The sequence below is a fragment of the Ostrinia furnacalis genome, unplaced genomic scaffold, assembly GCF_004193835.3.
Source record: "Ostrinia furnacalis isolate ACB-3 unplaced genomic scaffold, ASM419383v2 OfSCF5095, whole genome shotgun sequence".
NCBI classification, from domain to species: domain Eukaryota; kingdom Metazoa; phylum Arthropoda; class Insecta; order Lepidoptera; family Crambidae; genus Ostrinia; species Ostrinia furnacalis.
Window position 1 is genome coordinate 252,729 of NW_021135334.1, and position 11,711 is coordinate 264,439.

The window sequence follows — 11,711 nt, forward strand, 5'->3', positions numbered from 1 at the left end:
TCGTAGAACATGGTGCCATTTAATTAAAACACTTTCTTTTACGGTTTTACAAATATATTGAAACCATGACAGTTCAGTACGACGACCAAAGCAAGAGAAGAGAAACAAAAGAAGTCCTAAATAATTAAAAATAAAACGCCGCGCCGCGCACAGATTGAAGCAAGGAGGCTGAACGCCTCAACATCTTCCCGCCTCGTTAAAACGGAAGTTTTAACCCGTGATATCATCGCTGGTAAGTAGAGGGCACAGACGAATTAGGGGTCTCCGTACACTTCCTCTTGTTGTGTTGACGTCGGCCACTCTTGATACACCGTCTGCGCCAGGGAATAGTCTGGTAACACGCCCAAGTCTCCAATTCAAGGGAGGGGTGTTGTCTTCTTGCAGCAGGACCAGATCTCCTACATTTAGTCTAGAGGTGTCATTCCGCCATTTGATTCGTTGCTGTAACTCTGCTATGTATTCTTTGGACCAGCGCCTCCAAAAGTGCTGATGAATCTGTTCTAGCCGTGCAAACCTCTTCAGTGAGTGTTCTTTTGCGTTTTCTAGATTTGCTGATGGTATCGACGTTAGAGGTCTTCCAATAAGAAAGTGCCCCGGAGTTAGGGAAAGGAGGTCATTGGGAGATGATGATAGAGGATACAAAGGACGACTGTTTAATATCGACTCTATTTGGGCAAACAAGGTTGTGATTTCCTCAAATGTGAGGTGACTATTGCCGATTACACGTTTTGCATGATATTTTGCAGCTTTTACCCCGGCCTCCCAGATGCCGCCAAAGTGAGGAGCGTAAGTTGGAGTAAAAATGAATTTAATTCCTTCTTGACTTGCAAAGCCAGATAGAGGTTCTGTGTTATTTTTTATAAAATTACCTACGTCTTTAGCAGCAGCTACAAAATTGCGGCCGTTGTCGCAGAATATTTCAATTGGCTTTCCTCTCCGTGCTATAAACCGTTTTAAAGTCATAACAAAAGATTCCTTAGATAAATCGCTAACACACTCTAAATGTATGCATTTAAACCGTAGGCAAACAAATAAGCACAAATAGCATTTTATCAATCGGCTGCCACGGCCTTTACGATTCAAAATATAGAATGGACCAGCAAAGTCCAATCCAACGGACAAAAATGGAAAGTCAGGATTAAGGCGTTGGGGTGGTAAATTACCCATTTTAGGGCACAAAGTTTTACCCTGGATGCGTTTACATCGAACACATTTGTTGTGAGTGCGCCTGGCTAAGTATCTACCATTGACTGGCCAGATGGTTTCGCGCACTGTGGCCAATAGTAATTGCGGACCTGCATGAAAGTTACGTAAATGTTCTCGCTGGAAAATTAACTTGGTTAGGTGATTAGAAGCGTGCAACAGTATTGGATGCTTCTTTTCAAACGAATAATGAGAGGCGTCAATTCGTCCACCTACTCTTATTAATCTTTTGTCGTCCATGAATGTCTTCATCATGAACTTGAATCTGGCGGTACATCTTTTCAATGTCCCCGGTAAGTAGAAATTTGTATTGCCTCGCTCTTATCAGTATGGAAAAAAGAGAATCCTGCACTGTGGGCCCTACCATCAAAATGTTGTTCAAAGATAGGCCAGAAGAAGAGGGAGCGGAGCCGTCAAACACGACTCTGAGTTTAGTAGACTCACTGTTTTCTTTCAAAACTGCATGATGACATAGAAAATAGCTAGAGTATGGTTTGGCGACCTCTGACTTTGAGAGATGCCCCAATTCTGCATACTCTTGAATGAACTTTGAGTATTCAGATTGCAAAGCTGAATTTCTTTTGAACCTTTTCTCTAAATTTATCAAACGTTTCTTCGCGAGAGCGTAAGTGTCTCCCAGGCAGTCGGGAGAATCAACTAGGGGCAGCCTTACACAAAACCTACCCGTCTCTGTCCTGCAAGTGTTAGCTACAAAATGATCCTCACACGCTTGTTCGCTATTGTTTAAACGTGATTTTGTGGGCAGTTCCTCTAACTCCCAAAATTTAGCTAGTGAATTGTCTAAATCATGCAATGTAGAGTTTGTAATGGCGTGATTACTTTGTATTTGATTTGTGTAAATTGCATTATTGATAGCGCATTTTGAGTTTACTGGGCCCGATATCAACCAACCTAATTTTGAGCTTCGTAGTTTAGGTCCTGAAGGACTTAGAGACGATTCCTCGTTCCCTAATAAATCCCAAAANAAGTACTTAAGATGTACAGACGACAGCTAGAGCTATTTTGTCTGATGTGCTATCGTCTGTGCATTGATTTCTAAATAAGGCTGAGAAATATATTTTTTGGTCACGTAAAGTTGGCTGTTTGACTACCTGCTTTTATTTTATTTAAAACATTTCAGNATTGCCAAAAAAATTATACTAATCTTTAGGAAATGTATGTTAGAATGTGGATTGAAACTGGATTGACGATATTTGTCGATATTGAACGAGAAATTGTATTGGAATATTGTAGAATGGAAGTTGCGGACGGGGCACTTAGCTATCTGATCTGCGCTGCGGTGTGATGCTCCTGTGACGTCACTGGCCCGGCCAGACGATGCTCGTTACCTCCTTAGATCCTTGGACAACCTCAGACTTCTTGTGGAAATTCCCTTTGCATTACTAGTTAGTTAGCATGATGATGAAATTCGACCGTTGAACAAATTCCTTTCGTCGGATTTTTCTTGATATTTTGATGAAAATACTTGATGTCTCGATTGTTCCCCTCATGGGCCACCAAATTATGTTTCGTAGAACATGGTGCCATTTAATTAAAACACTTTCTTTTACGGTTTTACAAATATATTGAAACCATGACAGTTCAGTACGACGACCAAAGCAAGAGAAGAGAAACAAAAGAAGTCCTAAATAATTAAAAATAAAACGCCGCGCCGCGCACAGATTGAAGCAAGGAGGCTGAACGCCTCAACAAACCCCCTAATAGGTATTCACGAGATGAATAGATTCGCTCACAGTCAACAGCCAATTTCGGCAATAAGTAAATCTACCTTAATTATTTAAAATGTACCAGTACCTACCTATGTAAACGAAGTAGCAGTAACCTTTGATTAACTAGTGCTTTACTTAATCAAAGCGTAGGTATGTTTGTTCTAAGATTATAAAGTTTCATTCGATTTATAGCTTACTTAGACCACAAATCGTAGTAGGTACCTGTTTTCATAGTATTTCAATCATTTATCTATCAAGTATGTATTTTACATCCTATCATTTCTTGCGGCGAGATTACGCATTTTCAGGGTCAAACAAATTGGACGCTCGCTCGATATAAATACTCGTAACGATGTTAGTGTGTTTTAGCTACACGTGTACGGCGGTTGTCTAGTCATTTTGTTTTGATACAATTATAAAAACAATAGCATTGTTAGGCGATCAGAAATGAGAGTCGATACGATCGCCAGGATGTGCATCCGACCACACCCAAAATGCAAGTACGTAAGTACCTACTTGGTATTTTATGGAGATTAATTTGTTTATGTAAGACAATAATACTTAACACTTGGTAAGTACTTACCAATAGAAAGATAATGATGCGGTATGTACCTACATACTAACAGGACTATTCTCACCGCTGCAACTCTTGGATCTAAAGCTTTGTAGCTTGTAAAAGCGCTTTTTTAAAGCCTATTTGCAAAAATAAATGAATTTTATGAATTTTACCACCAACATAAAACCAACCAGTGAAGGTCAAGTTAGTTTTTCGGTACATACTTACTACATAAAGTTAGGTAGGTATTTCGAAAAACAGTGAAATATTACTTTAAATGGACAAGTAAATAAGGGTTCGTGTGCACTGTCCGGTTAGCCGCCCTGCGGATATTCTCCCGGCTAACCGGAAGTTCAAACAAAATTATACCAATGAATCTATATTAAGGATGTTCATCACGACGGATCCGTGGAGTTTCTACTTTATAAATTGAATAAAGTGGGAAACGAACCCTAGACCAAAGGCGACGGCTGATAAGCCTTTCACCTTTCACTACACCAACGCGCTACTGAGTTGAAAATAGTAGATTAATAAGTCTTGGGGTATCTTTTTGTCCTTTCAATAAAGAGGTTTTTAAGTTTAATTACTTATGGCATTCAATATTAACTTGTTTACCTTTTATTATTAATTTAACTTACTTTTCTATTTTCTGCCGCAGAACAGTTTTCTCTCGATACTTGAGCACGGAGTCGCCGAAACCTTTCGAGTCTGTGCCTGGCTTAAAAGCTTTGCCGATTATAGGGGTCCTGCATCATTTTATACCCATTTTTGGTAAGTATGAGTATGTTCACAGACGACAGCACGTCAAACTAAACACTATACCTACACTATAGCACAGTTGTAATAAGAGTTGTTTTAGTATCATGTGTCTGTGCATTGATTTCAAGAGAATTTTCAAAGAAAGAGATTTTTTATCACCTTAAGTTGGCTGTTTGACTACCTTTTATTTTATTTAATACATTTCAGGCACTGTCGGGTTCCAAAAGAACTTTTTCAACATGTTTGATATTTTGAACAAAAAGTTTGGGCCCATTGTGAAAATTGATGGTATTTTCGGCAGAGGTACAATGGTCGTGCTTTTTGAACCAGGGGATTATGAGAAGGTGCGTTATTAAATTATTATTTTAATGAACATTCTATATGAACCTAGAATCCACAATGTTGACTGTTATTTATTTTAAATGTTTATTTTTCAGGTTTATAGGGCTGAAGAAACAAATCCTCTTCGGCCAGGAGTACAAGCCTTGGATTATTACAGAGAAGTTCTACGGAAAGAAAGATATGATGGAGTCTACGGCCTAACATCTGCGTAAGTAATTGGTGTGTAAGACTTGCATGAATGGGGTGGTCTCATTTACCTTAGAACAATCTTAGTAACCGATCGGGTAATCTTGAAAGATGTTTGGACAAACACTAGAGCTCCAGCTACAGGAGATTCTCTTGCATAAAGAGAGATGAGAGGTATGCACAAAGTACTATCGGAAACAGTGTTAACTACCCATTGCCGGTCATGTCGTCTCGTTCTATCGCAAAGAATCACCATTTGTTGAAAGCGATAGCAAAAACGGAAAAGGATAGTTCACGCCGCTGTGGCCGATAGTACCTTCATAAATAATAATTAACGTAACGATATCATCGATATATACAAAGTAGATTTGGCAGTGGACAAAATAATGTCACCATTATTTTATTTCTCAGACAAGGGGAGAAATGGCGTGATTTTCGTACGAAAGTAAATCCGGCGTTACTGAAACCAAAACTTGTCAAATTATACGCTCCAGGGCTTGAACAGATTGCTGAAGATTCAATTGCAAGGTAGACAAAAATATACTGGGACGAAATTAATAGTTTTACCTAGATTCAACATCAAAATTATGATCTAATTTTCAGGTTACTCAGATTTAAAGATGAGCCTAAAGAATTCAGTTCAGAAATAACCAAATGGTCGTTAGAATCAGTGGCCCTAGTTGGACTAGGAAATAGACTAGGCTGTCTTCAAGACAATTTACCAGCAGACCACCCTAGCCAGAAACTAATGTATTGCTCGAAGACCATCGCAGACCTAATGTTCAAACTGGAATTCATACCAAATTGGAATAAAGAAAAGTCTGCAAACTTCAAGAAAATGATGGAGATGTATGACCTACAGTGGGAGTAAGTGCCTTCAAAATAATGCTTTAGGTTTTAGATACAAATGAAAATTGAAATAAAAATCTAGTTTGCTTTATTTTCGTGGTGACTTTTGGTTTAGATTGATAAACGAATAACATTTTTAGTGTAAGCGAAATGTATATCAATCAAGCGAAAAAGCAAATTCGTGAAAGAGGTCACGACGTGCCAGACGAAGACCAAAGCATTCTGGAAAAATTGCTTGCTATAGATGAGAGAGTGGCTGTCATGATGGCAAACGAAATGCTTTTAGCTGGAATTGATACGGTAAGCGTATTACTAAGCACATAAAATATTTAACTTCTTGTACTGCTAGATAGGTGTACTATAGTGTAGGTAGGACCTAAATTTTTGGAAAAGGCAAGAGATACATTTTATTTTTCTATATTTTATTGCTGTAGCAGCAGCTGCAGTGGTAGATAGAAAGTGAGACATAGGTAAGTACAGCTGATCCTTGATTTGATTGATGATGAAACATAGATAGTAGGAATGGGCCTTTATGTAAAATAAACGAGGCATTATTTAATTGAACTATAGGTGCAATCTTTCAAAATGTGGTTTGCAAATTGCAAGGATCCCTTGACTAGTTAAAACATTTACATTAACATAACCCTCATTTTTTTTAAAAATACAGGTGGCGTTTACAGTTACCGGTCTTTTATACCATCTGGCCACAAACCAAGAAGCGCAAGAGAAAGTTCGGCGAGAGATACGCGAGCAGAAAAGCGCGCGATATTTAAAAGCTTGTTTGAAAGAGTCCATGAGGCTGATGCCAATATTACCTGGCAACCTACGCCAAACATCTAAGGAACATGTAGTTGGCGGATATCTTATTCCAAAAGGGGTAAGGAAGGATTAAAGTAACAAGTACAATATGAATTTCTTTAGACCTAAAATTAACTAAGTCATAGTATAATAATAATATTTGGTGTTGATGAATTCTAAAATATTTTTTATATTCTTGGATCTCTCTTTATCTTTCCTCTACATTATTACAAGAAATTGTATAGTTAGTTTTTAAGAAATATTCTAGTTTGTGATGTTTATCAAAACTATTAATTTTTTAAGGTATTCGCAGTAACGCCAAATGAGAATTTATCAAAATCAGAGAAACACTATGTCCAAGCAAAAGAATTCATCCCAGAAAGGTGGTTGGCTGAAAAATCGGATCCTTTGTATCATGGCAACACTCATCCTATGGTAACGTTACCATTCGGATTCGGAGTGAGATCTTGTATTGGTAGACGAATTGCTGAATTGGAAATAGAGATATTTACAAAGAAGTTGTTGAACACAGTCAGAGTTACTTGGACTGGACCACCATTGCAAGTAATTACTAAACTTATGAATGAATTTAGGACACCATATCATTTCAAATTTGAAAATATTGTGTAATTATTTAGTTGTCCCTGTCTGGCTTAGCGTTTTTTATCTTTAGTTTTTACTGTGAATTAATAGATTAACTAATCAGTAAATAAATAATTCACATTTCAATTATTCTTAATTTGTATAAGTTTTAATGAAATTATGTACATCTTACCAATATAATGTAATATGTGTAAACTACATTGGTTTCCTATATTTTCCTTGTATCCAAACTCTGTACATGGTCAACATCTTTCCTCTATTCACTTGAAGTCTTCTGTCAATCAAGTTTTGTTCTTCCAGAAACCCAGCATTTTTAAATATTTTTTCCACTTCCTCTTGAGTAAAAAAGTACACTTTAGTGTTGTCTCCTCTAGCATAGAAGTTGTCAGATATACAGCGTCCTTTCTTGAATCTAAGTTGTGCAAGGTCATACTGGCCGTAGTCACGAAACACAACTAAACCACCAGATTTCAAGTATTTGTAAATGTTGTTAATGACAATTTGCATTCTGAAATAAGAGACAAATTAAAAGTTATTTATAATTCAGTTTTATTTATATTTGTATTACTGCGAATATGTTGTGATGTGGATTATCGTTTGTAATGTCCTATTTTAATACAGTTTTCTTTATCTCTTTCATATAATTATTTATTAGAATATTGTACTCACTTTGAAGGATCTATGGCAGACAGTACAAATATCAAGACAATAATGTCCAATGTGTTTTCTTCAAATGGCACCTCCCATTCCTCATTAGTTGCATCCAATACAAACACATTGCATCTCTTGGTGTCATACAGTTCATTTTGCTGCATTATTTCAATTGCTTTTGATGAGAAATCGCACCCATAAATGAATAAGTTTGGATCAGTGCTGTATTGCAAAATTGGGAATATTGTATTTCCTACGCCACAACCAATTTCAAATATTAATCTTTTTGAATCAGTATTTGGAATAGCGGATTTGTCAATTTCTGCAGTTTTATTATCGTTATCATTTGGATAAACTCTTTGAGGCGCTGCAGTATAATCTGGGGCTAGCTCAGGAAACTCAGTGAATAGCCAGTGGCGGTCTTTGAAGAACCTGGAACGTAATATAAAAACTAAGTTAAATTTTGTTTTAGGAAACGGGGTCAAAAGTATTTATTTAGCCATCCATAGCAAATTATTTTCATTATTCTTATTAAATAAATCCTATTTTTTTATGTACCTGTTTTGATGAATATCATAGAAAGCATCCCAATGTTTGTCAGCGTTTACATCCAAATCTTTTAGGCGATCTTCAGAGAAAATAACTTTAGAGTTCAGTTCCACTTTCTCTTTGGCCGCTTTTTCCTGATCCTCATCCCACTGGACATTGTCCCTGAAAATAACACAATTAGTTAATTATCAAATAATCTTTAAAAGTACATAATAATGTGAGAAGAAGCCCAGTACCAAGCATTAAAAAGGTACAGGTTATTTTTGTCTTCTAAGAATCTGGAGCCTCCAGGAGGCTTTTTTCTGTGCCTAGTCTTTTCTAGATCTAGTTTTATTGTGGCATTATCGGCACAACTAGATCTAGAACAGTGTCTTAGTAAAGAAGATACGATACCACGCGTTATGTTTGAAGACCTCGTCAACATTCTCCAAGATGCGATTTCCAAACTGTGGTCTTTTTACACTAGTACTTGAGTCATCCATTACATGTAATTATTAAGTTTTTCATAAATAAATAAAGTAAAACTTTAAAATGTATAGGTTATATTATATTCTATCGTAACAAACAGCTGTCACTTGTCACTGTCTTCTTCTTCTTCTTTGGTTTATGGCGATGAACTTGCGTTTTTTCGCCACTGAGGGCACACTATTCCGCCAATGTCACGTGCGCAGCTTTTACACAGTGTGGTTATAAAAATAAATAATTTTGTAGCTGCAATTTAAGCAAATTTAAATACCTAAAACAAACAGACATCACAAATAAGACAACACAATACATGAAAATAAAATATCAACAGAACAAACAATAAAATTATGGGAGACAAAAAAGGGATGTTGTTGTTGCGGGCGACAATTTAGGGGAAAAAAAAAAAAAAAAAAGGAGAGACTTGTCACTCAGAGGGATAATTTAAAAACGTTTGCCAAATAGAACCATCCACCTACAAATTAATTTTGTTTAAGTTAATGAATTTAACAAGGGATTTTAAAGTGGAAGGGTTATTACAATTAAGTACACACTTAATGTTAGTAGGGAGTGGGAATTTTTTTGGAAGAAAATCAAACAAGGAAGAGCCAATTTTGGGACAGTTAAAAAATATATGATTGGTTGATCCCTCATCTAAGCCGCACTCACATAGGGAATTATCTTTAATCCGCATTTTTGCAAGGTGAACCGGTGTACAAGCATGTCCAAGACGCAAGCGACAGATAATGGAAACAGTCCTTTTAGATAAGTGGTGATATTTAAAGAACCAGGGTCTTGTGGGAATGCTCTGTTGGATGTCTGCATAATATCTACCAGCCAATCGTTTAGACTTTTCCCAATGAGTATTCCATGATTTGTAAAGGTGACTGCGTGGCAGGGAGGAAGCGTCATGCGCATATAACTTGTAATGTTCCAACGAGCCAGTGGTTATAGCAATTTTGGCGGATGAGTCTACTGTTTCATTACCAGGAATTCCTCGATGACTTGGGATCCAGGCCAAAACGACNTGTGGCAACATCGGCCGAATCCGGCCCATCATGGCGGTTGTTTACTATGCAGTTGATTTCGTTTGAGATTTTTCAAGGGACCTTATCATTGTTTTGTCTGAAGAAATGGTGCAAAATTGTATAGTGCGTGGTTGCGGTAGTTCGTGTTGTCCTGGAAGTGATATAAAATTCCACGCGTAAGTGTTTATTTCGTGATTTCTGACAGTGGATCATTGTTAACATATTTCTTTGTATTTTCACAGTAATTACTTCCTAAAACGTTTTACCAGTATTTAAACTTATTATTAAATGTTACATATGTCAAGAAAAAGAAGATTTTACATTGAGTTTCATTGACTTTGAGCAAATTTAAAATTTTTGTTTCTATAAGATATTTTGAAGTAGTATGACCATATTGAGGATATATCTGGGACTTTCTGTGGGACCTTACTTATCTAATTTTGCATAATGTTTTCTACGGCCGTTTACTGTAATCAATCCATATCCAAATCCGTCTGTCAACTGCCAAATTAAAATCTGTTTTCTATCAAATATCCACAGTTTTCGATGCCTTAATGTTGTAATTCATCTTAAAACAAAAACATCGAAAACCTTTTTTCATAATCATATTAAGTGCACTTTATCAAGACACACTGTTTAAACGTAAATCAGTCTTTGTCGTCCTGAGAAAAATAAATAAAAGGTTACCCTACTTAGAAAGAGAGAGCCTGCCCACAGAGAGCGAGATAGTGATACATAGGTTGTGCTTCAAGTAGGTATTCTAAGTCTGGCCTCCATTTTTATCTTTAGCTTCATGGTCAAAACGCAACCACAAAACATCCTGTCAAAGTCAAAATTTGAATGGATTCCATTATTTTAACGTTCGACTAATCATTTCCGGTTAACCATAGACATGAGATAAAAGAAACCTTAGATTTACTTCATAGATGTCGCTAGAAGTATTATTCAATTCAATATCTGCATACAAAAAGTACTTTTCCAGCTTTTCTTTAGTATTTCCAAAAGATATAGGTAGGTAATTTGCCTTTGCAGTTATAATTTTCGACGATTTGCCAATAATTTTAATAACTTAACTATTAAATAAATCATCATCATTTCCACCCTCGTCAAGTTTATCATCGCACATGATTTTACCATTTCTTCAATCCATAAAACATTAACTTAATCGAATTATTGTGCGATACTATTATTACCTAGACTAGATTAGCCCACTTTCTTAAATTATATTTAGGTAGGTATAGATAAATTAAATTAACTTAAATTGCATAATAATATGTGAGTACTTGTACCATTTTAAAAATGGTTATTTATCTAAAAAGTTTAAAACTATACGTTCATGGTTATTTCACATGGAACACAGACCGAACGGTACGAGGTAAGTAACTAAGTAGTGCGATGGCTTTTGAGATTCTTTCTGTACACGAAGAAACATCCAATTTGCTATCGAATTTCAAGTTATTGCTCCATAAAAGACGTTTGATGCTGTACTCTGATCAAAGTAAACATCATAAAAACGATTCCATGGGTCATTAACGACTTCCCACAAACGAAATGGTCTACATGTTGAATTTTATATTGCGTTTTGGAAGTTCAGATGGACATAGATTCGCGAATTTCGTGAGTCCATATCCGTAATGGGAACTAGGTACATCATAAATACCTATAGATGAAGTAAACCTTTGATTATTATGAACCTACTTAATCTATCATAATCTATAACTTAAATTATGTGAGTACCTACTTACCTAGAGTGGGTAAGTTTTAAATCACGGTAGGACCAGCATAACTTTCATAGCATTATGAAACTCTGCAACTAAATGAAACTGAAATCTAAAATATTCTCTTCTTTTCGTATAACATTTTAAAATTGCTCTTCCAAGCCTCAGTTTTTTTAATTTAAAGTTTTCCATGTAGATTTAGAAGTAGAAGAAACAGGACTTGCTTTTTATATGACAAACTTTACCATACGTAACATTATTTTAACCGTTAGACATT

At 36.1% G+C, this 11,711-nt stretch overlaps 3 protein-coding genes across 5 annotated transcripts; 1 reads left to right on the forward strand and 2 right to left on the reverse strand.

Moving 5' to 3' along the window:
- Positions 1–44: 44 nt before the first annotated feature.
- On the reverse strand, positions 45–1,442 carry LOC114360595 (uncharacterized). Its single transcript, XM_028315339.1, has one exon. It carries the CDS (start codon positions 1,165–1,167, stop codon positions 211–213), a length of 957 nt encoding a protein of 318 aa, XP_028171140.1. The 5' UTR covers positions 1,168–1,442; the 3' UTR covers positions 45–210.
- Positions 1,443–3,103: 1,661 nt separating this feature from the next.
- Positions 3,104–7,216, forward strand: LOC114360592 (cytochrome P450 CYP12A2). Of its 2 annotated transcripts, none has more exons than XM_028315334.1 (9): positions 3,104–3,433; positions 4,148–4,260; positions 4,456–4,592; positions 4,686–4,798; positions 5,188–5,304; positions 5,380–5,643; positions 5,766–5,925; positions 6,293–6,502; positions 6,727–7,216. In XM_028315334.1, exons 1-9 carry the CDS (start codon positions 3,381–3,383, stop codon positions 7,051–7,053), a joined length of 1,494 nt encoding a protein of 497 aa, XP_028171135.1. In that variant the 5' UTR covers positions 3,104–3,380; the 3' UTR covers positions 7,054–7,216. The 2 variants fall into 2 exon arrangements, with proteins under 2 accessions (XP_028171135.1, XP_028171136.1); XM_028315335.1 differs by having other exon boundaries at positions 3,109–3,437.
- Positions 7,106–8,814, reverse strand: Mettl2 (methyltransferase-like protein). Of its 2 annotated transcripts, none has more exons than XM_028315337.1 (4): positions 8,620–8,814; positions 8,236–8,388; positions 7,696–8,109; positions 7,106–7,534 (listed from the first exon to the last, which is right to left on the reverse strand). In XM_028315337.1, exons 1-4 carry the CDS (start codon positions 8,706–8,708, stop codon positions 7,222–7,224), a joined length of 969 nt encoding a protein of 322 aa, XP_028171138.1. In that variant the 5' UTR covers positions 8,709–8,814; the 3' UTR covers positions 7,106–7,221. The 2 variants fall into 2 exon arrangements, with proteins under 2 accessions (XP_028171138.1, XP_028171137.1); XM_028315336.1 differs by having other exon boundaries at positions 8,463–8,808.
- Positions 8,815–11,711: the final 2,897 nt, after the last annotated feature.

Bases quoted from the DNA above. Each gene is read 5' to 3' on its own strand.
- LOC114360595 (XM_028315339.1), bottom strand. From the start codon at position 1,167: ATGGGTAATTTACCACCCCAACGCCTTAATCCTGACTTTCCATTTTTG.
- LOC114360592 (XM_028315334.1), top strand. From the start codon at position 3,381: ATGAGAGTCGATACGATCGCCAGGATGTGCATCCGACCACACCCAAAA. The intron at 3,434-4,147 runs GTACGTAAGTAC...TTTCTGCCGCAG, and splicing joins CGACCACACCCAAAATGCAA to AACAGTTTTCTCTCGATACT. The intron at 4,261-4,455 runs GTAAGTATGAGT...AATACATTTCAG, and splicing joins TCATTTTATACCCATTTTTG to GCACTGTCGGGTTCCAAAAG.
- Mettl2 (XM_028315336.1), bottom strand. From the start codon at position 8,650: ATGTTGACGAGGTCTTCAAACATAACGCGTGGTATCGTATCTTCTTTA. The intron at 8,110-8,235 runs GTACATAAAAAA...ATTACGTTCCAG, and splicing joins TATGATATTCATCAAAACAG to GTTCTTCAAAGACCGCCACT. The intron at 7,535-7,695 runs GTGAGTACAATA...CTCTTATTTCAG, and splicing joins TCTGCCATAGATCCTTCAAA to AATGCAAATTGTCATTAACA.